General features: G+C 42.4%; 3 protein-coding genes across 3 annotated transcripts in view; 2 read left to right on the forward strand and 1 right to left on the reverse strand.

Annotated features, from left to right (window-relative positions):
• Window positions 1–5,517, forward strand: part of smad3b (SMAD family member 3b) — a 78,426-nt gene extending 72,909 nt beyond the window's left edge. The window contains exon 9 of the mRNA XM_084334675.1: window positions 3,000–5,517. Within this exon, the coding sequence (XP_084190801.1) occupies window positions 3,000–3,123 (124 nt within the window). The 3' untranslated portion in view covers window positions 3,124–5,517. The remainder of the gene's footprint in view (window positions 1–2,999) is intronic.
• A 10-nt stretch (window positions 5,518–5,527) lies between these two features.
• Window positions 5,528–18,956, reverse strand: aagab (alpha and gamma adaptin binding protein). Its single transcript, XM_084334676.1, has 10 exons — window positions 18,810–18,956; window positions 18,313–18,503; window positions 18,125–18,221; window positions 14,759–14,848; window positions 13,080–13,163; window positions 12,877–12,956; window positions 8,721–8,817; window positions 8,440–8,544; window positions 7,984–8,033; window positions 5,528–5,823 (listed from the first exon to the last, which is right to left on the reverse strand). Exons 1-10 carry the CDS (start codon window positions 18,901–18,903, stop codon window positions 5,746–5,748), a joined length of 966 nt encoding a protein of 321 aa, XP_084190802.1. The 5' UTR covers window positions 18,904–18,956; the 3' UTR covers window positions 5,528–5,745.
• Window positions 18,957–19,318: 362 nt separating this feature from the next.
• The window catches only part of iqch (IQ motif containing H), a gene marked incomplete at both ends in the record, with an annotated part of 87,418 nt that continues 81,583 nt past the window's right edge, over window positions 19,319–25,153 (forward strand). The window contains 4 exon segments of the mRNA XM_084335202.1: window positions 19,319–19,366; window positions 20,907–20,927; window positions 20,929–21,030; window positions 21,577–21,698. Of these exon segments, the coding sequence (XP_084191328.1) occupies window positions 19,319–19,366; window positions 20,907–20,927; window positions 20,929–21,030; window positions 21,577–21,698 (293 nt within the window).

The raw sequence follows: 25,153 nt of genomic DNA on the forward strand, positions 1-25,153 counted from the left end.
CAAGGTTGAGTAGTGGCAGCATGTATCTATTTACCAAGGTTGAGTAGTGGCAGCATGTATCTATTTACCAAGGTTGAGTAGTGGCAGCATATATCTATTTACCAAGGTTGAGTAGTGGTAGCATATATCTATTTACCAAGGTTGAGTAATGGTAGCATATATCTATTTACCAAGGTTGAGTAGTGGCAGCATGTATCTATTTACCAAGGTTGAGTAGTGGTAGCATATATCTATTTACCGAGGTTGAGTAGTGGTAGCATGTATCTATTTACCAAGGTTGAGTAGTGGCAGCATGTATCTATTTACCAAGGTTGAGTAGTGGCAGCATGTATCTATTTACCAAGGTTGAGTAGTGGCAGCATGTATCTATTTACCAAGGTTGAGGCCCCGTTTAGACGGAAACGCTAGCAGGTGAATCCGCAAAAATATTTTTTCGGATGTGCCTTTCGTTTATACGAAAAAACGGCGTTTTTACGGGGTGAAACCGCAAAAAAGTGAGACTACCTTCCAGGGTGGAATTCCTAGAAACGCAAAAGCTTTGCGCTCTCGTCTAAACTGTTAAAACGTATAAATCTGATAAAACGATGACGAAAGGTTTGTCACGGCTCTGGTCGCGCGTACTGCTTACGTCACAGGTAGCAGGTATGCGCCAGTAGCCGAGACGTAAACAAAGCAAGTATGTCTGACTTATATCAACGGAGATCACCTGAAGGCTACATTGGCAGTACTTTTAACCCTTTCACTGCCACACGACAGAAGGTTACCCCTTTACTATCACACAACCGGCTGTCGTGTGGCAGTGAAAGGGTTAAATACACAAGAATCTGTCCCGCGGCGTGAGTGGACCCACTGTCTGTGAGTGACTCTGCTTTGGTGCAATCACATTCCCCATCCACAGTCTGCGAATCAGAGGCAGAGTAGGGCGGGTCTTCACAGCACGTCATGTGACATATGCGCCAATCGTGTGACAGCGGGTCTCCGTCGTTACAGCGTCGTCTGCACGGAGAATTCCACTCAAACGCTCGTCTAAACTTAAAATTAAAAGTGAAACCGCAAGATGACTTTTGCGGTTTCTGTTCACAAAACGCTCGTCTAAACGGGGCCTGAGTAGTGGCAGCATGTACGTATCTATTTACCAAGGTTGAGTAGTGGCAGCATGTACGTATCTATTTACCAAGGTTGAGTAGTGGCAGCATGTACATATCTGGTGGGGACCAGACTCGCCACGGTTCAAATACAAACAAATTCAAAAGGTCCACGCAAGAGCAATATCAATCAATAAGAATATTTATTGAATTAAGGCAAAAATCCAGTTTGATAAGCAAGAGAATGGTCATAGACAGTCCGATGGTCAAAAACACAAAACGGGCTCGCCGACAGAAAAAGGGATTGTTCAATACTCTGGGTAGTCGTCCGGTCCAGGGTCAGTACACAAGGGGGAATCTCAGTCAGTCCAGGGTCCAGTACATAAAGAACACCTACTTGCTTTCTCATCATCTCCCACTACCTCTCAGTCACAACTCTGAATACTCAATCTCTCTCTCTCTCTCAATAACACAACTCCAACTCCGCTCAACCCTCTCTAACCTAGTGTTAATGTAGTGTATGGGACTGGGTGTGTGCACGTGAGATGTGGCTGGACTAATGATGTACAGGTGTGTTCTATCAGTACTAATAAGCTACCTAATTGACTCTACTCCTTCCGTGATGGACATATCTCTCATCCTTCACATATCCAAAGGAGGGGGAGGAGATCTGTCACAGTATCTATTTACCAAGGTTGAGTAGTGGCAGCATGTATCTATTTACCAAGGTTGAGTAGTGGCAGCATGTATCTATTTACCAAGGTTGAGTAGTGGCAGCATGTACTTATCTATTTACCAAGGTTGAGTAGTGGCAGCATGTATCTATTTACCAAGGTTGAGTAGTGGCAGCATGTATCTCCATCGTTCCTGTTTCAGACTTCAGCAGGACATGGACTTAATAATGACCACCACCAGAACGTGCCGCAGCTCTCTATTTCTGAATACCTGTTAGATAAACAGAGTGGATGTTGAGGGAAGCTGTCAGGCTGCTCTGAGGCACGTGTAATCCTCTAGGCGTGGGGAGGCTGGGGGTCTGAAGGGGCCCCTGCCCAAGGCTATCCTCTGGAGAAGCCGTCCGTCTGCAGATACCACAGCATGTGGAGCCACTTCCAGCCTGGCTCTGATTATTGAAGACACCCACTCAGCTTTTCTCACGCCACCTCTTCTCAACCAGACCCCCCCCCCCCCCTACAGTCAAGACCAAATGATATGATATAAACATGACATTGATTGTGATTTTCACTAAAGTTAAGGAGAAGTCTTGCCAGTGTAGGTAGGTAAAAAAATAAAAAAACATGACCCGAGAGACTGATGGGGCTTTGGCCTTTATGGCTGGAAGGACTAGTGAACCCAATTGGGGATGAAAGGAGAGGCCAAAGTGTGACAAGGGTATTGTGCATTGGGGGGGGGGGGGGGGTCAAAAGAGAGGGAGATGATGGGTGGAGGGGGGCAGCAGCAGTGAGACGGCTGGAGAGGGTTGAGTAATGGGGGAAGAATGCAGGAGGCATGCAGGGGTGGAGGCTTGTGGGGGTGGACATGTTCAGACACTCTGTACAAGGGGGGGATTCCCACTGGACTCTGGACTGCAGCCCCGTGTCACGTTTCAGACACCCAATCCACCGGAGAGAGAGCGGCTCTGCCGGAAACTTTGCTGATTTGAGAAAATACTGGAGTGATAACCGGCTTCACCGCCAGGCGGTCTGGAGTAACTAGCAGTGCCAATTCAAAGAAAATACCAAGTAGACGACAATTTATTTGAACGCTAACAGAATAATAAGTACAATGAAGTTGACACTTATTTCGATGAGAAGCACAAGTCAGAAGGCGATAACTTGACCCGTCGTGATGTGTTGTGGCATTGACATGGTAACGACATCATCCCCCCCCTTCTCATCCATCTCTTTCCCTCCTCAGGCGTCAGACAGTCACCAGCACCCCCTGCTGGATAGAGCTGCACCTCAACGGCCCACTACAGTGGCTGGACAAGGTGCTCACTCAGATGGGCTCCCCCAGCCTCCACTGCTCCAGTGTCTCCTAGGAGCTGCACACACACGCACCATGACCCTCCCTCCCATCACACACACGAACCACACAGGAAAGCAAGAGGTTCTCAAGAGAAGATGATGAGGAAGACTTGACGCAATCCGATCACTCTCATCCCTCTCAACGACAGGTCCCAACGTTTCACCTCACACTGTAAAGCACTTTTCCTAGTAAGGAGTAGCATTTTAGTGTCCATTTGATGGGTCTGTTTAATGACGTTTGTCGTCTCGTCCTCTGCCGTCAGCCACAGCATGTTAGCAATAGTTTTGAAAAAGACTGAACACATGTTCCCGTTTCTTTTTCCCTTTCATCGTGCATTCAGACAGTATCGTGTCTGTACTTTGTATGGAGTTGCCTTTTATCACTTTTTGATAAAGGAAATCCTTTAGATCATTGTGTAATTTCAGCCGAGTCGTCTCTTTTACACATAAAATGTTTTCATCTAAATTATATATTTCGGCTAAACCTTTGGCTCTACGATTCTACAGCCGGTGTTCAATGTGAGTTCCCACTACTGTCTGTGATCGTTGTGAATTGAGAGGCTTATTTATCGATTTAGCTGTGTTTAGGAGGATCAACATGAAAACATAATTATTTTGATTAGTGATGAAATAATTGATGTATTTGGGAATTATATATTATATTTTAAGTACAAAGTACTTTGCCCTGGCTGATTGCTGTCTATAGTAATGCAATTATGAATTATCTGACCAGTCCTTCAATTGGTATTTTAACTATTTTTAAAACAAGATACTAGTGCCATTATGTTTCTTGAAAAAGAACCCTTGTATCAAAAGTATTTTGCTCAATGAAAGAGACGAGACATTTTGTAAGTTATTTTTGCATACTGTTCTGCGTGGGGAATATATTTTTATTATTGCCCCATTACGGCCATTGTACATAAATATTTATAGCTTGCGATGAATAGTGGTTGCATTGCCTAAGACAGTGGACCCGACTATACCCTGCCATATACAGATAAATGTACTGTATATATGAATGGCCTGTTAAACTTGTACGATGAGCTTTCAACCTATTAATTAAAACTATGGTCTACTTTAATGAGGTTTGCCACTGCAGGCAGCTTAAAGAGATATATTTTTGTGCAGAGAATTGAGAAAGGAAGCTCACTGGCTGGAAAGCCCATGGGGCCTCTGTCCACTGACCTGTGGGCTTTTCCAACCCAAGTTGATTAAGTTAATCTGAATTTTAGTGTTTGGATGCATTCATAGGAATCATGCAATTACTGTACTGACAATTACAGGGGAAGTAATTTCATAATAGGAACATTTGACCTATAGTTGATTGGAGTGTCTGAATTTATAGCCTTTAGAACTGTGTGACCTCAGTGGGCTCGACACACACCAGCAGTGACCATAGAAAATGCACTTCCCATGCAAAAGCACTTCAGCAAAGATGCATATATACCTGCTAGTCTTTGCACCACCCAGCAACCGTTAGCCAGTAGTACAGTGTTCCACACAGGGGGAAAGATACGTTTTCCAACGTTGTTGTAATAATCACTAAGAAATTGGTGGTAGTGGTATTTCTTTTTTGCTTGTCCAGTGAATAATTTACATCCCACACTACATGTATGTTGCTACAAGATAATGCATGTGTCGTCCGCTAGATGTCCGTCAAGTCACCGTGTTAGTTCTGTACTTACTAGTACAGAAGAGTCATCATGTAATCCGTTCAAACAGTTACACACTGCTAAACTCAAATACCTGTGCGTACGACGGTGCATAAGTAGTTGGTAGATCAGTACATTTCTTTGTACTCTTAAAAGTTCTTACTTAGATCGTACTTTCTGTTCAAGTCTTATGTAAAAAAAAGTTATGATTTGTTGAATTTGTTTTGAAATGACCATTGTTTTATCTGTGTAATAAAATGTTAAGTGAATATGAATCATGTCCAGCCCTGTCGTTAATCCTGAACATGTTCTTTTTCTCAAAACCCAGGATGGCTGATAGGTTGACGACTGAATTCCAGATAAGCTGGAGTCATCTATGCAAACCCCAGATTTTCATTCATTTACAACGGCCCACAGTAGACAAGTGAAATTATAATCATTTGAGTCTTTTTAATCATTTACGTCGAGACAACGGAGTGCACTAATGTCCTCAAAAATGGTTTTGATTGGAAGGCACACGTGTCACTTATAAGTAAAATGTGACAACCGTACCAAAACATTAACGAACAATTATATAAAGGTTTAAAAACAAAAACCACATGATCCTCCTGCGCGGTGCTTCTTCTCCCCACATGTAGCGCCGCCAAGTCCTCAAATTCATTCCAACTAAAAAAGAAAAGTGCAGCCAGGGAGGAGTGACCGCAGCTCCTCAGAACAGCTCGTTGGCTCCCAATGACGACACCTTTGGTAGCTTTCAGTGCCTTTCCCCCCCCCCCCCCACAAGGAAATCCAACTGCTTTTTTATACTGCAGCGTTGCATAATATCGGATGGAAACCGAAGGGTCATGAATATCACTATGCCTACAGTGCCGTCTTGCAGTCTCTCTGCACTCCCCAGCTGGAGCAGGTCAAAGGGTGCTGGTTCTTGGTAGGTATCATGGACCAGGAGGAAGGATGACTCAGTCACTGGTTGGTTACTGTTGTTTAGCTTTCCTCCCCCGATGACAAACCTTCTATCTCATCTTCATCTCCACCAATGGCCATCCAGAATGCTTTGGCTACCTGAGAAGTACATTTAAAGTTGTTTTATTTGTCACATAAGGTACATGTACATTAGTGAAATGCTTGGTTCTGTATGACCCTCCTGAGATTGTGCTTCATACAGAAACACTATACAAAATGCAAAAATGAAGTAGAATAGGTAGTGCAAATCTTAAGAATAAATATATACAATATGGTGTAGTGTTTAAAGTTAAACTGAATATTAACCCATTCTCTGCCACGCTTATATCCATCGCTGTTTGATCTCTGCCAGCACTGTAAGTCTATGGAGATGTTCACCTTCTTTGCAGGGCTATAACTTTTTAATTGTATTGCTAAATTGACATTACTATGGCCCATTCAACATAGAGTATCTATCGTTCAGGATGTAGGAACGTTTTACTTTTTCATTCACACATTCATACGAAAATACCGTCTAGAGTATAAATGTTTTTATCGTATTCTGCAGTATTTCCCAGAACGTGAGATATAGGCACAAATGCATATATTAGATCATCAAATGCAGTTTGATACCGATCGACGCTATATTAAAAATGTCAACTGTACATGGTCCTAAACGGTATGACTGATCATGCGCGGGTGACCGGGGGGGGGGGGGGGTCGTTTATAATTCTGTGATAGTCGTTAGATGCTTCATGTAGTATGGGTGATATATTGATCAGAGCAGTTTATATAGAAAATGATAAACAAAAACGCTGAAACTCACGTCAGTCTCCTCGTACCGTTGGGCGATGAGAGTGGAGCAAACAAGATCCCAGTTATGTGGTGGGGATCTAGGCGATCCATTTCCGGTTTGTATATTACGAATACACGCCCAAATCATGTAGATTATTGAGTTATGGCAAGTCCACAGTGTGTGTATCGAGTCCCGCGTCGATAAACGAGTGGCCGGACGGAATAGGGAGACTCACTGGGATCACAAGAGATCCACTTCCGGTTGCAACTCGCGATCAGCCACCAGGTGGCAGTATTGAAGCGTTGCAGAGTTGTGCTGGCTCAATAAAGGTTTAAAAACAAAAACCACATGATCCTCCTGCGCGGTGCTTCTTCTCCCCACATGTAGCGCCGCCAAGTCCTCAAATTCATTCCAACTAAAAAAGAAAAGTGCAGCCAGGGAGGAGTGACCGCAGCTCCTCAGAACAGCTCGTTGGCTCCCAATGACGACACCTTTGGTAGCTTTCAGTGCCTTCCGACAAGGCTCCGTGAGTGAAATATGAATACCATGGCGAAATTATGATCAGAATCACGTCGTACGCCGTTATTGGCAGAATTCGCATGAACTTGAAACCCATTGTATGACGTTATTGGCGGGGAAAGGGTTAAAGGTGAATGTTGATGTGGATGTTGTGGGCTATGAATGTAGAATGGATGCGTGTGTTACATAGAGTCCACATACTCCGGTAATGCTTGCAAGAGGCAGTTGTTTGGGTGGCTAGTCTTTGACTATTCTCTTAGAATTGGCTCTGCAACACTTCATGTAGCTAATGTTAGCTTCATGTAAATCAAATTATTACATATGCCATCATCTCAAGATGCATAAAGAGGGTTCTTGTTTACCAGTATTAATAGTACTATTGCATCTGACATTTTGATGTATGCTTTTATCCATAATGCCATGGATGCACCCATACCACTTTTCCACTGCCAACACCTAAACTTTCAGTATCAGGCGATTACACGTCAGCATTATGGGAAATGAGGCTTACCGTCTTCTCCAAAGTCAGACAAGAAGATGGATACCAATGTCCTCCTCCAACAGCTAGGCTAGCTGGTCTGTATCTGGATAGCTTTCTACTGAATGCACAGAGGAAATTGGTATCCATCTTCTTGTGTGACTGGAGAAGACTAAGCATATTTCCCATGATGTTGGCGTGTTCCTTTAAGAGTTTAGGGTCATTGGACAAAAATTATTGAGATATAATAAATGTTTATATCTATGTATTATGTACTATTATGTATTTTTTATTATTATATATATATATATATTGAACATGCATCTATATGTTGAAGATGCAGCAAATCAAGTCCCTTCACTTTGATTTCCGAGTTTCTATCCACTAGCTCTAGCACATTCTGTAATTTCTTTTTGAATAATTAGCAGGTCCAATAAATACTCAAAATCACTTGTCTTGTGGCCAGAGGAAAAATAAGGTTGCCTACCTTTTCTGCGTGAACTTTCCTCTGCTCATGGGGTAATGAAGAGGCTTTGTCTGCAGGTTAAGAAAAATTACAGAAAGGTCTCCATGTTAAACAACAAAAGAGTGTCACCTACTCTACAAAACTCATGTCTCGAGATAATCAGTACAGAGTGTCCTGATGCCAGTGATCCAGTAAATGGTTGCATTTATATAGCGCTTTATAAAGCGCTATACAATTTGCTCCTCACATTTTACCTATTCACTCACACGTTCACACACCGACGGCAGAGGCAACCATGCAAGGTGCCAACCTGCTCATTGGGAGCAATTAGGGGTCAAGGACACTTCGACACGCTGCCCAGGAGGAGCAGGAATTGAACCGGGAACATCCGGATTACCAGACAACTGCTCTACCTTCCGAGCCACTGTCGCCCCAGTAAGATGAAAAGACGACAAAGTGTCCTTGTTCACAGATTACCTTTCATCTCCTTTAATTTGGTGAAGAGGCGTTCAAAGTTCTCCACATCGGCATCTCCGGCAGTGAGATTGGCTAGCTCCTGGATGTCCAAGTCCATCATTGGATCTGAGAAGAAAACGGCTAACTTATTGCTACTTAAATCATTTGTCATAATACCTGCAGTCAGGAAGATGTCCATGTTGTAGGGAAAAACAACATGACAACAACAAGGTTTATTTCTGTTTTCATTGCATAGTTTTGGGGGGATTTCTGTTTAACAAACTGTTACATTAATCACTCACCGACTACTGCGTCCACCTGTGTGTCCGTGTTGCCACCGGTCTCTGTGCCCTTGACCTCCTCACCGTCATTTGCGCCCTCTACTGGCAAACTGGAAGACTATAGCAAACAAGAAGTCGTCAGCACTTGCCAAACACACGCAAAATAAGTTCCTGCTTAACACAATGTGCGCCAGAAACAAGTTACTCGTTTTTGGGATCGTTATTTCGTTTAATCGCTATATCTATTCATAATTCATAGCTGCAGCCTCTGGTATCCCCTTCAGAGCCTGTCTGAGCTGGCAGACGGTCAACACCGCCCTCTACTGCCAGGCGGAGCTATTGCATCTCATTGAAAATGGGCTGTTGTGTTTTAGGAGGCGATCTGAGCCGGGCGGGCGGGGTTTAAATACTCGGGCGAGCCAGTTCTATACAACGATGGCATTGAACAGTAACTCCGCCCGTCATTGTGAAACGGTCGGTAGTGTGGTACAGACCTCCACAAGCATTATTTGGAATTGCAATCAGATATTTGGATTATCTCTTTTGCATTACATCAGATACAAGGTAAGAATATTATATATAAATTTGATCGTTGATCTGACATTTATTTCTACCCCGATCACAGCTATCTGTGTGGACAGTGTATGGCTGTTTACCGTTGGGATAGGAGGAAGGGGGGGGCGCCCCGCTACGACGGTCATTTCATGTATGGATGAGGAGACATAATACTGATAATCTAGCGTTGATTTCAGGATGATTAGATAATCAGCCGAAAAATTACAACGTGATGACTGGATTACAGTAAAATGCCTTTTTCTCGTCTTTTTCCTGGAATTACTGAAAAACACCCAAACCATACTCTATTCAAAACGGTATAAAACGGAAATGTACGGATGAAAAAACTATCCGTCTCGGGCATGTTGACTAGAAGCAACTCACTGAGACTCGACGGCTTTATTAGACCCATAGATATAATATAAGATATATTTTAAGCACTCGCAAATGTCACAGTCTAAAACTATATCCATAGAATAAAGACCTGGCGATGAATGGGGTATCAGCGCCCCCTGCTGCTGGCGGTCAATGTGTTAACACTTTGATTGCCAGCAGGGGGTGCGCTATTTATCGCTTGAGTGCCCCCACTCTAGTCAATGAGAGGGCGAGCACATTTGCGAACGCATAAACTATATCTTAAATTATGGCTGTGTCTAATACGCCAGTCGCTTATCAATGACTTGCTTGCAGTCAACATGTACGAAGCGGATTGTTTTTTTCATCAGTACATTTCCGTTTTATACCGTTTTGAATATGAGTATAGTGTTGAATATTTCTAGTGATTCCAGAAAAATCCACGGAAATAGCCATTTACTGGAATACACAAAACATGTTATTTTTCTGCCTATTTATGAATCGTTTTCAAATAAACGCTAGATTATCGATAGTATATGTGTACTTATGCACGCTAGAGAAGCGGGCTGAAAAATCGATTATCCATGACCTGGTCAGCGCTAACGTCATACACGCACACACAGCCACACACATCTGATTACCCCAAGACTGGTCAAATAGATTCCTTACCTCAGATCAGATGTTCTATAAAAAGATTATTCCAATTCCTGATCGCCATTCCAAATATCGATCGCGTTTATTGATCCAACGATCCAACCTCGAAACACATAATCCACGCTGCTTACAGTCCCCTCAATGAATGCAATAGTCTCAGGTTAAATGCCTGAGAAGTAAAATGTGGAATCCGGAGTTTTTTCCCCCCATGCATTTTCATTGAGTCCATTCCAATGGGTGCAATACCATCCGGGAGACGATAGGGGGCGGTATTTGCCCTTTTCGAGCTCAGAGACAGTCCCAATGATAACGTGAGGCTGGATTGATGAAAAATGTATAGATATCGCTAATAAAAGAAATAACGATTAAATAACGAGATTTCTCATCATTGGCACTCAACGCATGGCGGCCAACAACGACATTTATCGTCGTTGGCACTCAATGTGTTAATAGGGGTCACACCCACAAATGTCTCAAGAGGAAATCCTAGGGCTGAAATGTGTCTGCGTTTCCTCCTGTGCATCATGTAGTATTACAGACTTAGTTGCAAGTAGGCCTGCCACGATAACACATTTTGCTGGGCGATTAATTGCCCCCGAAAATATCGCGATAAGCGATAATATTGCGACCGGTTATAGAATTTTTTTTGAGAAATTTATTTCCCCAAACTTTTATTTTGAAGCCCACCGCTCCGTCTTTTCCGGTGTTTGACTTTTATTTTGAAGCCCACCGACCGGACCGGAAGTATTGTTGTTATTATCCTAAGCAGAAACTATGAGCCGACAACATGTCTCGTCGGTTCTGTTTTTGAGCTAATGATAAAACAAATTGTTGGTGAACAACTACCTTTCGGTTAGTTTTAACGTTAGCTACTAACGTTAGATGCAGCTACTACAGGCAATCAACGATGAGGAGGAAGCGTCAAAGCAGTAATAGAATAGCTGTGGTGCGTAAGCACTGCAGCACGACTCGAAACTACCGGAGTGTTATAATAAATTAATTCATGTTTAACTTGTCCCCGTGTCCAGTCCTTTGACTAGCCCCACCCGTTCATTGTAAACAATGATGCATGTAATTGTATTAACGTTATTCTGTGTTGTACTTGTAGCTATGCTATACGTTGTATTTCGTTTGGTAGATATTTAGCTAATGTTGTTAGCATGGAATGAGAATCAAAGCTCTATCTTTCATCTTTATTTAGCAGTCCAGTTTCTCCGGGCAGTAGCGAGTAACTACTTGGGTCTAAAAATAGCTAACGTTACACTACAAATAATGCTACTTGGTTAAAAGGAGCAACACTATTGAGAAATGTCTATGTGGCGTTGCCCCACGGAGCTCCCGTGCTGTACTCTAGTAACGTCAGCGGCCCGCCTCCCAACACGGACAGTGACTGAAGGGGCACTGGTTCCGCCTCATTAAAACAAACGCGCAAATAGCAATTAATCGCGCCCGTCAAAATCATTGCATTCATTTTAATTATCGCAGCAATTAATCGATTTATTGCTTATCGCGGCAGGCCTAGTTGCAAGTTGAGGGAAATTGGTGGTTTTTCAATGTATATTTGGTTTATAAACTGATATAAAGAGACGCTTTAAGAGGGTAATACCATTATCATCACAGGATGATATAGACGGTGGTGGACCAGCGGTTTCACAGGCACAGGCCGCGTTAGCAGAGCAGAATGTTTTGAATTCCGATCTAAGACACAACAAGTTGATAAGAGCGAGTCTGGGCCCAGAGAGCAGGGCGGAGAGAGGTTCATCTTAATGAAACAGTAATGAAACGTTTTGAAATGTGTGAAAGGTTATTAGCAGTTGTCATGACAGCGTGGCACATGACAACCAGAAAGGGGTGGGCCGTCGTTGCTATGACGAAGATCCTATAAAGCTGACAGTGGTTCCGGGTAGGGCAGACTAAAATCTGACTGAGACTAAGAGGGAAGAAACCAGAAGAGACTCTCTCCTCTCATCACGGAGAGGGGGGGGGGGGGGGGGGGGGAATGACACATCATCATTAGCTTCGGCTAACGCGAGGAGGGTTTAGGCTAAAGACCAGGCCTGACCACCATTGGACTGAATAGCAGGAGGACGATAGACTGAACACACCGAAAGATCATTAGAATAGACTTTTCAAGGACAATACAATCTGTTAACATCTGAGCTGAGGCTTCTGTTTATATCAATAAACAACGCTTCTCCTTATAAGGTATTACGCTGTGTCAAAGTGTCGAATTCTTACGAAGGTGGAGAATTATTATGCTTTGCGGATCGCACTAACGGGGAGAGATAAGGATTGTATCAGCCAGGATCTGAGACGTCAGGATCATTAAAATTACACAACGCAGAGGAATTGGATGGAGAGAGAGGATAACACAAGAAGACGTGATACTGGCCAGATTGATCAGAATCTAACAAAGTGCTGATGACTTAATTAAATGTATTATTTCTGTGATTTTTGGAGTCAGCACCCATTATAATCTGAAGACATCAGAGTTGACAGTTATTTTGTTTAAACTGGAAGACTTATCACAGAACTGATCCAATGAAAACATGCTCCGTAAAGATAAATACGTTAATAAATTGGCAAATTAGCAAACTAAAAAACTGCTACTAACCGGTGGGTCTTGGCTACTGCGGGGGTTGTTGTGTCTGGAGGCCACCAGGCTGCTCATCAGCCCAAAGCCCTGACTGTGCTCTAGGAGACGAGGAGAGGAGACGCTGAACCGAGGAAACCTCTTCAGTCAATACTACGGTTAAGAGTAAGCACTGTGTAAGGAGGTGCGACATAGGATGGTATGGGTATGTAATGTCATCTCACCATCTTTCATCTCTACACTAGACCATACATTGGCATTGAGAGCCTGGACGATTCTCTTGACTCCTGTGGACTCTGGGAAGTCATCTGGAAAATATACCGGAGAGAGAGGGAAATATACCAGTGAAAGAGAGCGAGAGAGGGTGAATGGGGAGAGAGGGTGAATGGGGGAAACACACAACAGACAGCAACGTAGTATTGACACTTCTCTATGTTCTTGCTGTGCCCGACTTGCCCACCTACTCTGCTTATGTAGTGGTTTAAGAAATGTCCTCACTTCTTGGTAAGGAGTTGCAAAAAAATAAATATATATATTATACATACATATTATACATGTATAAAACTAAAAGAAGAATACCTTCAAAAGAAGGGACCGCACACTCCTCAGGACTGGTTTTTGCTTTTTTTTATTGCACAACGCGTTTCGCTTCTGCTTCCTCAGGTCTATGTATATATATATATATTTGTTTTTATCCTCAAGTCTGTGGTACATGCGTGGGTATTTGAATTTTTTTTCCAAAACTCTGCAGCCCGACTGCTAACCAGAACCAAAAGGAGAGAGCACATTAGTCCAGTCTTGGCTGCTTTACACTGGCTTCCTGAACATTTAGAATTGACTTCAAGGTCCTTCTCCTTACATATAAAGCTCTAAATGGACTAGCTACATCGCCAACACTAATAAATTACAGGCCAGCAAGAACACTGCGATCATCAGCTGCTGGACTACTAGAGGCTCCCAGAAACAGTCAAAAGAGGATCTGTGATCCAGCCTTTATCAACTACGCCCCAAAACTATGGAACAAACTACCCAAAAACATCAGGGAAGCCAACTTGCTAGATATCTTCAAAAGACAGCTTAAAACCTATCTCATTGCTCAGGCATTTAAATGAAACATCAGGGATATCCTGACACAAATTGTACTTTACCTGCACTATTCTTATTCTGCCTACTTTTATACATTTCCTATCAAATTCATGTGTCAGTTCTATGCAAATTCTTATCTCACTACCTCTTATGCACTGTAATTTAGTTAAGAGCGCTGCTCTGATGTAATTTAAACCTGAACTTTGTAAAGAAACATGTTAAAAGTGTTAATAGAACAAGCTCTGTTGTTCTATTAAGTGTTAAGAGCGATGCACTTCTCTGTTGTTCTATTAAGTGTTATGAGCGATGCACTGCTCTTTTGTAAATGTTATTGTATATTTTTATTGAACTATTTTATGACACTTTTTACTCTGTCTATTCTATTTTTATAATTTTTAGTATTGCCTATTTTTAAACTGAATCAAACCGCACGTTTTTACTCGTCTATTCTATTTTATTCTTTTTATTAGTGAATGAAACCGTAAACAGAGAGGCCTATTGGGATGCTAGATCCTAATGTGAAAAACTGATTTACCTTACCTTGCTACCTCTATCTTTTTTATGCTTGCTTATGCCTGTATTTTTTACTGCTGTGAAGCACTTTGAACTGCAATTTCTGTATGAAAAGTGCTATACAAATAAAGTTATTATTATTACTCTACACAGGCACGGGAAGGACAGCCACATCCATGGCGGGAAAATTGGGGCAAGGACAGAACATCAGACAGTGACTGCATGAATGGAACAACTTACATGTTATTACAATGTTATTATAACATCTATAACTATGTGTTATGCTTGCCATCCCCGAACTCACCATCCTCATCTGGCAAGTCTTGAGGGTTAAGCTCCACCAGCTCAAAGGCGTGAGCGAGGCACCACTGCTGTGCTTCATATCTGGTTACCCCTGCAACAAAATTTGGAAGTGAAAGTGAAAAACGGTACAACAGAGTTCTGGAAAAATAATTAAAGGAGCTGGAAGTGGTATTTCTTGTGTGAAAATAAGTAGTCTACATGTTAAAATAATAGCTCTACATTCCGACAGCCATCACCGATATAGATTGTCTGGTCTCCCAGTCCCTCCGCTCTGCAGTAAACAGAAAATAAATTGTCTGGTATTCCGTTCCCACTTTATCCAATCAGGAGAGAATATCTAGGATTGAGAGGATAGGATAAAAGAAAAATAATTATGTTTACTGCAGAGCGGGGGGACTAGGAGACCCATGTTACTGACCAAACATACATCAACATAGTATTGTATATTATATGGTAACTCAGAACATTGTACATATGTCTATACCGAACACTGTGACCTCATTTTCTTCTTCTAAATTACATGCTATACTATATTATTTGATACTATCTTGTCTAGCACAGTCTCTGGAGCGTAACAGTAAGAAGCATTTTGTATGAAAGTATTCTGTACTTCTGTATGACAACTATTAAAGAAACTTGAGCTATTTAATACTTATTTGAACAAAACAATACCGCTTACTAGGGATGCACCGAAATTTCGGCCACCGAAAGTTTTCGGCCGAAAATGGCCTTTCGGCTTTCGGCCTAAAGAGTTTTTTCACCGAAAATATATCACCGAAACAACCTGTAACCTAACGCGTGTTGTTGTGATGATGTCATCAAAACGCGGATTCAGTCATTACATGCGCGCTGTGAGCTCTTCAGTCCTCCTCTTGGGACTCGGGAGTCGCGCTGTTTCTATGTAAACTCTGCGCGCAACAAGTCCAATAAATGCGTCTTTAACACTTTGAGCGCCACGCCTGGTTTTCCGTTTTACCGCTTGAATGCCACCATCGGCGCCAATGTTAACGTTAATATCGCCTAATCTATGTTTTAAATTATGGCTATGTGTCTAATCTGCCCATCGCATTATCAAAGACTATTTTCCAGTCAGTGCTGTGAAGGCAGATTGTTTTTTTATCGCGTCGTTTCCGTTTCAGAGCAGTTAGAAAAGCCCCCGTTTTGATATAAAAAACAGCTCATTCTGGAGCATTCTATGAAAATCGTCTTTTAGTGGAATATTCCACAACGTTGATATTCGTCGGCCTTTTTATGAATCGTTTTCAAATAAACGCTAGATGATCAATATTATACGTGCACGCAAGCACATTACGGCCGCGCACTGATAATCGCTCCGTTGATTTCCTCACGGACTTTTACAGTGAAACCGAAAGAAGACATTTCACAAAACAGCTTATAACTTCATCAAACTTACTCTGATTATCCTACCACTGATAACATAGAGTCCTTACCTGACATCAGATGGTATCCAACTGGTATATTCCAATTCCTGATTACCATTCGAAAAAATCGATACGTGTATGGATCCAACGCGATACAGTAGAACTCCATGATCCGCGGGGATCTGAGGCTCCAGAATGAACTCTGGTAACCCCGGCTGGATCAGTGAACTGGAAAATGTGGAGTACCGGATTTTTTCCCCCATTCATTTTCATTGAGTCCATTCCAAAATCACTTATGTCATCTGGGAGACGACAGGGGGCGCTTTTTTCCACAGTGATCGCCGGCGCCCCTCGGCTATACTCGGGTAGGCTCGGGTGATGCAATAATTTTTCAGATCGAAAAAAAAAAAAAAATCCAGAGAAATCTCGTGAGTGGCATTCTACGTCACTATTAAAAACCAGAGAAATCTCGTGAGTGGCACTCAAAGTGTTAACATGCTTTATCCTTATTTACTATATGCCCGTCGCGGTTAATCACTGAGTGATCTAATATGCATATTATTCAGAGCGAGAGGGGGAGGGATTGTGTTTCTCACATTGACGCTGTCTGTCGCGCGTCTACTGTGCCAAAGTCAAGAGAGCGCGTTCATCTGGGGACTAGAAAGGTGCGCTCAGTAGAGCACAGATGTCCGCCTCTCTCTCTCTCTCTGATTGAAAACTTTATTAACAGATTGCAGAATGGGTACAATACAGTACAGCTCAATACACACAATTGTTAAGGGGATGCAGACCAGAGAAAGACTTTCGTCTTGTTTACATCAGGGTCCCCCATTTTCAATTCATCAGGACATATATGACATACATGACATACAGATAGACAGTACTGCTACATCTATACATTTATGACATACCAGATTTGCAAATACAGTACTGTTTGTGATACAAAAAGACCCATAATAGTGATTATTTATTATTTTAAGTTAAGTTTTGCCATAATCATATATTTTTCCATAATCAGGTAGCTGAACAACATTGGTAAAAAAAAATTCTATTCTGTGAATCATTTTCGGCCTTTCGGCATTCGGCCAAGAATTTCCCATTCGGTGCATCCCTACCGCTTACAGCACCTTTAAGGATTAAGCACAATAATTTGACCATACAACATAGAAACCCACAGGTATCCAAGATCACAAAGCAGTAGCATATACATAATTGTATTCAAAATCAGCATAGCAACATTGTTTTTTTATGGCTTCAACCTTGTCTGTTGACATTGTTAATCAGTTTTCTGATTTAGTAGCATACCTATACAATTGCGGTATGATCTGAAAGACACATGAGTTTTATGTTGCATTGTAAAATTAGTGTGGCTAATGTTACATTTCATCAGACTTTACAGCCATAGAGTAAATTCTTCTGGAACCAGCAAGGGTGCAGGTCCTAGTCACACAAAACACTGAACAATTACAATGAATGTACAGGAACGTCTCTGGGTGACAATGGTGCAACAAATTATTTTGAAATAAAATGCGGCTATAATGTTGAATTGGGTGTATACAGACAGAGCATCACTAATAACCAAAGATTAAGCTTGTCTGAACATGAATGAGTTATGCAGTGATGTAGTTATCAGAAAAGTAAACAGACTATAAGTTCCATGTATTTTTCTGTGTAAGAAAACCATACCTTCATGGCTGTGTTCATCGTCGTTTAAATGGACACAGTGAATAAACAAGGCTGCACAGATGCCGTGAAATTTAATTATTTAACTTTTTTCAACACATTTTTGGTTAGTTTACTTCCTGTTCGGGGCGGAGAGGTTTGACAATGGAACATCGTCCAACTCTGTGTGGGAGTGTGAAGGCATACCAACAAATCATAAAGTTCCACACGGTATGACAAGACACACATGGTCTAACAACCACAGTACCTCACATATAGTGCACACAGTTATTGGTAAACAATAGGTGGCATGTACCACTCACCGCATTCAGAGACCCGGTCACACACTAGAATGAGCACCTCTGGAGCGAGATCCTCCACCACAGCTATCCAGGGAGACAACCTCTCCAAGCCATCCTTCTGTAGACACCACACACATACAGAAACAATGTAACACGGAACGACTATTGAAACCATGACGTCATGTAGAATCCCTGAATTGGGCACCTACCACTGTGCTGTCAAAATAAGCTATGAAAGCCTGCATGGACTGGGCAATCTCTGAAGTCATCTGGAACGTGTTCGGCACTACGCACAGACTGACGTCTGCAGTGTAATATTTGTTGTTGATGGTCCATGGATACCAAACCACAATTTCTTCCTGTCTGGAGGGCTCTGGCAACGTTTTTGTGTTTAGGATATCTGAAAACAGAAATTGACAGAAGTGACACATTACATTTAACCTTGCTAACACAAGTTGCAGCAGCTGACTTACCGAACAAATATCTAATAATCAAAGTATCAAGCAAGCACCAACATTTAGCATTTGTATGGTAGCACACCGCACGTCAGTTGGCTACATTTGCTAAAGTTAGGTTAACTTATCAACTGTAGTTAGAGGCTGTCGCCTTGTTATTCAGCTGAGCTGGTGAGTGTTATCTAACTAGCTAGCGACGTTCGCCTGCTTGCATGCACATGTATTACGCTGTCAAGCATTGTTTAACCTACGCTTTATCAGCTCTTCTTCTTTAAAAGCAATGTCACAGCTTGTAATGAGCACGGACGGAACAGTCGTCGCTGTGTTTTCCTCTTCAGCTGACATACTTGCAGTGTTTTCAGGTAGCTCGCTAGCTAGAAGCAAACCTATCTACTATATCTTCTTCTGCTACTTTCGTCAGACTGGGCGAGGTTAGCACACTGCTGCCTCTGTGCGGTTGGGCGGAGAGGTCCGTAAACAGACACCAATTGATTGAACCGGTGTTGTGCGAACGAATGGACGAATTTCATAATAAAAAAAAAATATATATATATATTTAGTATGTTTTATGTTTTCACACCCAAATCACCCAAATTGTCAATTTCTTTCTGCATCTTTGCTATGATCAACAAGGACCGTGACAACAAGACGCCAAATCAAAGACGTCGTTTAGTTGAAAGGTAACGAGTTGTGTCAAAGTCGCTTTTCAGATATCGATATTATTTGTTCATCTTAACGTTGAAAGTTATCTAACTTAGAAATGTCTGACACCAAAAACAAAGACGAGCTGGGGAAAGTTTTAGTTCAGGTAGGTTTATTGTGGCTTATTACACAGGCAACACAACGTTCGCCTATCTAGCCAGTTAGATACGGTGGCCAGTTTAATTTATCCAAGTTATTATCATTGATCTCGTTACAGGTTCAATATTATTTGAAACAACTGAAGAGGTGCCTTGGGAGAATCAATTCACTGGCACTGAGAGGGGAGAAGTGCTGGAAATTCAAGCCTGGACACTGCAGAACAGAAACTGGCATCAGGGTGAGGACGCTCACATTAAAGGTGCTGTACGTTTTTAAGTGCTGCTAAACAGCTCCTCCACACTCCGACAGCCATCACTCATAGTAGAGTGTTTGGTCAGTAACATGGGTCCCAGTCCCTCCGCAAATTAGCTGGCAGATTATTTGACTTGTTTCAAGCACATAATTTTGCTTAAAACTAGTTTGTATTTCTTATTTTTGTCAGACCATTTTTGCAGTATGGAGTTCTCTCTCCTGATTGGATAAAGTGGGAACTGGATACCAGATAATCTATGTTCTGTTTATTGCAGAGTGGAGGGACTAGGAGACCCACATTGCCACATACATTACTAACCAAAACACTAGTGATTGCTATTGGAATGTAGAGCTATTATTTGAACATGTAGACCCCTTATTTTAACAAAGAAAGTACCATGCACTTACAGCACCTTTAACTGAAGACAATGGTGTTGCAGTCTCAAAATACAAATAAACTGATTGCTGAGGAGAAAATGTGAATATAGCTAATGTGTTCCATGTTCTAATGTCTGTCAGTAGAAGTGTGCAGAGGAGTATTTAAATACAGCGAATAAGCAGCTGCTGATTCCTCCCAGCATGGAGGACCATAAAAAGACAGTCCAGATTCCCAAATGGTAGGGACAGACACATGCTTTATATTAATGTACAGCAGTTTACAGCATCAGACTATTGAAAATGTATCAGTATTGTGTTGCAATAAACTGGCTTCAAGGCAATTTTGCACCTGACAACAACCGGATGAGCAGTTTCACACAGGAAACCAGCTTTGGAGAATATACCAGCACACGCTCAAAGGGAGGAGGACACCGCAGGGCCTTCACCAGGGCAGAAGGTAGATACATGATAGAAAGCAATGTGTTTAGGGTTAACAACTATCTCACACCAAACAAGGGACACAAGTGCCACTGCAGTGTGGGTTGAGACAATTATTTTCATAAAATAAAATTAATTGATTTAACCATGCAATGGCCTCAGAAAGGCCTGATAAGGACAACATAAGGCTACTGTTTCAAAATAACATAGATTTATTAATCAGAGCCAGTGTTGGGGAACCACCCTCGGAAGCCAGCCTCTTTGATGTGGGACCAGAGTTAAGGGCATGGCTACAAGATACAGAGTTGGACCTCTGACGTTACACGAAAGAAGAAGAAGGGTATAGGTTTAGTGGCTTATTACAAACAACACAGGCAACACAACGTTGGCCTAGAAATCTAGCAAATATGTTGACGTTAGCTATAGTGGCTAATTTATTAAGTTAAGTTACTAAGTTATTATCATTGATCTTGTTACAGGTTCAAGATGATTTGAGACAACATGAAGAGGTGCCTTGGGAGAATCACTGGCACTGAGAGGGGAGAAGTGCTGGACATTCAAGCCTTGGCCACTGCCATTTGCAGAACAGAAACTGGCATCAGGGTGAGGACGCTCACATTAGAGGTGCTGTAAGTGGAATGTTTTTTGTTAAATGAAGTGTTAAGTAGCTCCACACTCCGACAGCCATCACTGATATAGAGTGTTTAGTAACATAGGTCTCCCAGTCCCTCCGCAAATTAGCTGGCAGATTATTTGACTTGTTTCAAGCACATCATTTTGCTTAAAACTAGTTTGTATTTCTTAGTTTGTATTTCTTATTTTTGTCAGACCATTTTTGCAGTATGGAGTTCTCTCTCCTGATTGGATATAAAGTGAGAACTGGAGAATACATTTTCTGTTTATTGCAGAGTGGAGGGACTAGGAGACCCACATACATTACTAACCAACACACTATATATAAGTGATTGCTATTGGAATGTAGAGCTATTATTTGAACATGTAGACCCCTTATTTTAACAAAGAAAGTACCACTTACAGCACCTTTAACTGAAGACAATGGTGTTGCAGTGTCAAAATACAATAAACTGACTGCTGAGGAGAAAATGTGAATATAGCTAATGTGTTCCATGTTCTAATGTCTGTCAGTAGAAGTGTGCAGAGGAGTATTTAAATACAGCGAATAAGCAGCTGCTGATTCCTCCCAGCATCGAGGACCATAAAAAGACAGTCCAGATTCCCAAATTAGGGACAGACACATGCTTTATATTAATGTACAGCAGTGTACAGCATCAGACTATTGAAAATGTATCAGTATTGTGTTGCAATAAACTGGCTTCAAGGCAATTGTGCACCTGACAACAACCTGATGAGCAGTTTCACACAGGAAACCAGCTTTGGAGAATATACCAGCACACGCTCAAAGGGAGGAGGACACAGCAGGGCCTTCACCAGGGCAGAAGGTAGATACATGATAGAAAGCAATGTGTTTATAAGGTTACCAACTCTCTCACTACCAAACAAGGGACACAAGTGGCATGCCACGGCAGTGTTGATTTTACCATGCAATGGCCTCAGAAAGGCCTGATAATGACAACATAAGGCTACTGTTTCAAAATAACATAAATGTATTAATCAGAGCCAGTGTTGGGGAACCTACTCTGAAAGCATAGTTCTGTATCACACTAGCTCCTGCTCTGCGTCTCATTGCATATATCTCGCTTCAGCATATATACACTGAATACATTTAAAAAATGTACCTTTAAATGCCAGCATTCATCTGGCCACACCCCCATCCGCTTACCTATATAAGCAGGGGTGGTGCCACACACTCATCTCCTTCTCAAATTTCATCACAAGCAACGTGTTGCTATATGCCCACTTGACGTGGAGAAAAATATTTACTCTGAGGAAAGGAAGAACAAGGAGATACGTTGACAACATATCTTTATTTTCTCTCTCACTATTTTCGAGAAAATACGGCGATATTGTCTTCGTACTGGAATGTCTGGAAGATGATGATCATTCTAAAATCCTCCACCGGTTTTCGTATTGGGAGCACGCCGCTGCATGCCTCTCAACTGCAGTTCCTTGCTGTGTTGGTTGGGGTGAAACCTTTCAGGGCACAGCTGAACTGTAGGACGCGCCGCTGTTGTGAGAAGCGGTGGGTTTCAGGTTGGGTGAGTACTGTTTGCTGGCAGGCTCCACTTGTCTGTTAGTGCTATGGGGGCTAATTGACAATGTTTATGAAAACCGGCCCCAGGCTAGGGTCCTTTGTTCAGCCTTTTAGGCGACAGAAGACCTTGGTCTGAAGCCCATTATAGTTTTAACTAGTGGGCCGCGACCATTAACACTGGTGATCCCTGTGTTTTCTGGACGAGTGGATATCTCTTCTGTCACCGTGTAGCCCCTTCTTTCATATCGCTGCTGTCGGGACAAAACCTCATAACTAAATTTTTTTAAATTTTTTTTATTATATAAATCAACTCCGTAGATCATCCTCCATATGTGTGTGTGGGTTTTACAAAGTTTAAACAATGGGAAAGCATTAAACCGATCATCTGTCTAAACCTCCTAACTCTATTCACCCTCAAATCTGTGTTAGTTTTTTTCATCTGCTGAAAAGTTGGGTTTTTGGAGTTATGAGGTTTTGTCCCGACAGCAGCGATATCCAAATGAGAGTATTCCTTCACGAGGAGATATGGGCATAGATGTTCGATAGCGGAAGATCTATGTTCAAGTCAGCTACACAGGCCAGTTTGGGTATTGTGCTGGCTCCGTCGGGTGTTGGTAAAATCACCGTTGTAAAGCTGTGTTGACATCTTGTTTCTCTTTTCTCTTAAAAAGTGAGGAGGGTTTCAGAACGGCGGCCTGTCTGGGTGAGTGTTATATCATTGTGTACAAGTTCAGGTGATAGCTGCTTAGCTTACGGTTAGCCAGTCAGCTGTTAGCTGCGGCGTTAGCCTGCCGTGATCACTGCGTGGCCTACATATGTTGGGCCTACTGTTAGCCAGTCAGCTGTTAGCTGCGGCGCTAGCTTGCTGTGATCACTAGGAAACGTTAGCTTGCTGCTATCGGCCAAGGCCCAGCGAGGGGTAGCTCCGGCTCCTCGCGCGCCGCCGCGAGCTCCCCTCTGGTCGTGTGCGCCGTTCGCTCAGCGTCTCGCGGGCAGGGGCAGTAGCGACCGACGGTTGGAGCGGCCGTTAGCTTAATGCTACTCTGTTGAACGTGCTTTGATTATAACATGTTTTAAACACTCTTGACTACGACCTCATCTTTGACAGAGGATGTTCGTCGAGCCTGCCCTGGGCCAGGACGGCAAAGCCTGCGTCAACAAAGGGGACCGTAGCGACGGGTTGGAGCGGCGACGCTGCCCAGATCGAACAACACAGGACGGCTGTGTTTTCTACGGGGCCTTGAGACTGCACTTCGTTGATCTACGCTCCGGGTAGGACAAGGTTTGGCCAGACCTTATACACGTCTTCTGGCTTTACCTTCTACATGTTTTGTAAATAACGCTGTTTTCCAAAAACGTGTGTTGCTGCAATACATTTAGGATACAACGCGAGTTTTGTGTGAATTGTCTTGTCACTGGTAATTAGCTTCTCCGTGCAAATCGGGTTGTTGTTACAGATGTGAAAATGATCTGGTTGTTGTGTGAGAAACATCATGTGTGTTTATATGTACCGTGTACTAGGGGTGGACGGTATAAACGGTATACGGTATGAATTTGCTCTACGGTATGGATTTTGACTATACCGTGTAACCGGTAGTGCAGCTCTAAAATAGCAATGACGTCATGTAACCACAGCGCGACTATTTCACTCGCATTTGCCCCTAAAAATAGATAGAATTAGTCATAGATAATAGATATGTGCGAACTGGAAAAAGTTATTTAGGAGGCTTCGCGCAGTGGGCGTGCCAGCCCCTACCGCACGCATGTAAACACGGGTCTAGTAGTCTAGTGGGACGGGACACGGGAGCTGTCGGGAGGACGGCGGCGTCTCCCTGAGCTAACGTTAGCTTAGCTACCGTTACAAAATGACCCAGTCAACTATTCACTTTTAGTTTAATACATGATGGGGCATTGTCTAACCGAACGGTATCTAGTCGGCCAGCTACCGATAGCTCCTGACATCAACAAACGCTCCACAAAGTCTAGTACTAGAGACGTGTATGCTACCTGTTAGCTCACGTTAACGCAAGTTAGTTCACCGTTCAAAACGAAATGTCCCATTGAACTAAATAATTCACTGAGGCGTTGTATTAACGTTATATATGCAGTAGCTACAGATAGCTCCTGATATCAATGTCTTATAACACTGATTCGATGCGTATTCGAGCTGAGGGCTTGCTAACGTTATACCAATACAATAGGGTCCAGGTGCAGCGCCGGAGAATCCTGGCCGTAGCTCTGCTCGAGGCTACTCGAGTATAGGTCCAGGTGCAGCTCCGGAGAATCCTGGCCGTAGCTGGAGGCTACTAGAGTACACACAGACAGTGGAGCTTGTTGCATGGTGGCGATGTCTCGCAGATAATACAAGTACAAGTCTAATTATATAATATATATATTTTATAAAAAAAAAAAAAATTATATAAAATAAAAAAAAATTTTTTATCAAAAACGATGATACCGTGATATATACCGTTACCGTCTATGCTTCAAATTATACCGTGATATAAATTTTAGACCATACGTCCACCCCTACCGTGTACTCACAACCAGTGA

Source organism: Notolepis coatsorum, assembly GCF_963971535.1.
Source record: "Notolepis coatsorum genome assembly, chromosome: 18".
Lineage (NCBI taxonomy): Eukaryota > Metazoa > Chordata > Actinopteri > Aulopiformes > Paralepididae > Notolepis > Notolepis coatsorum.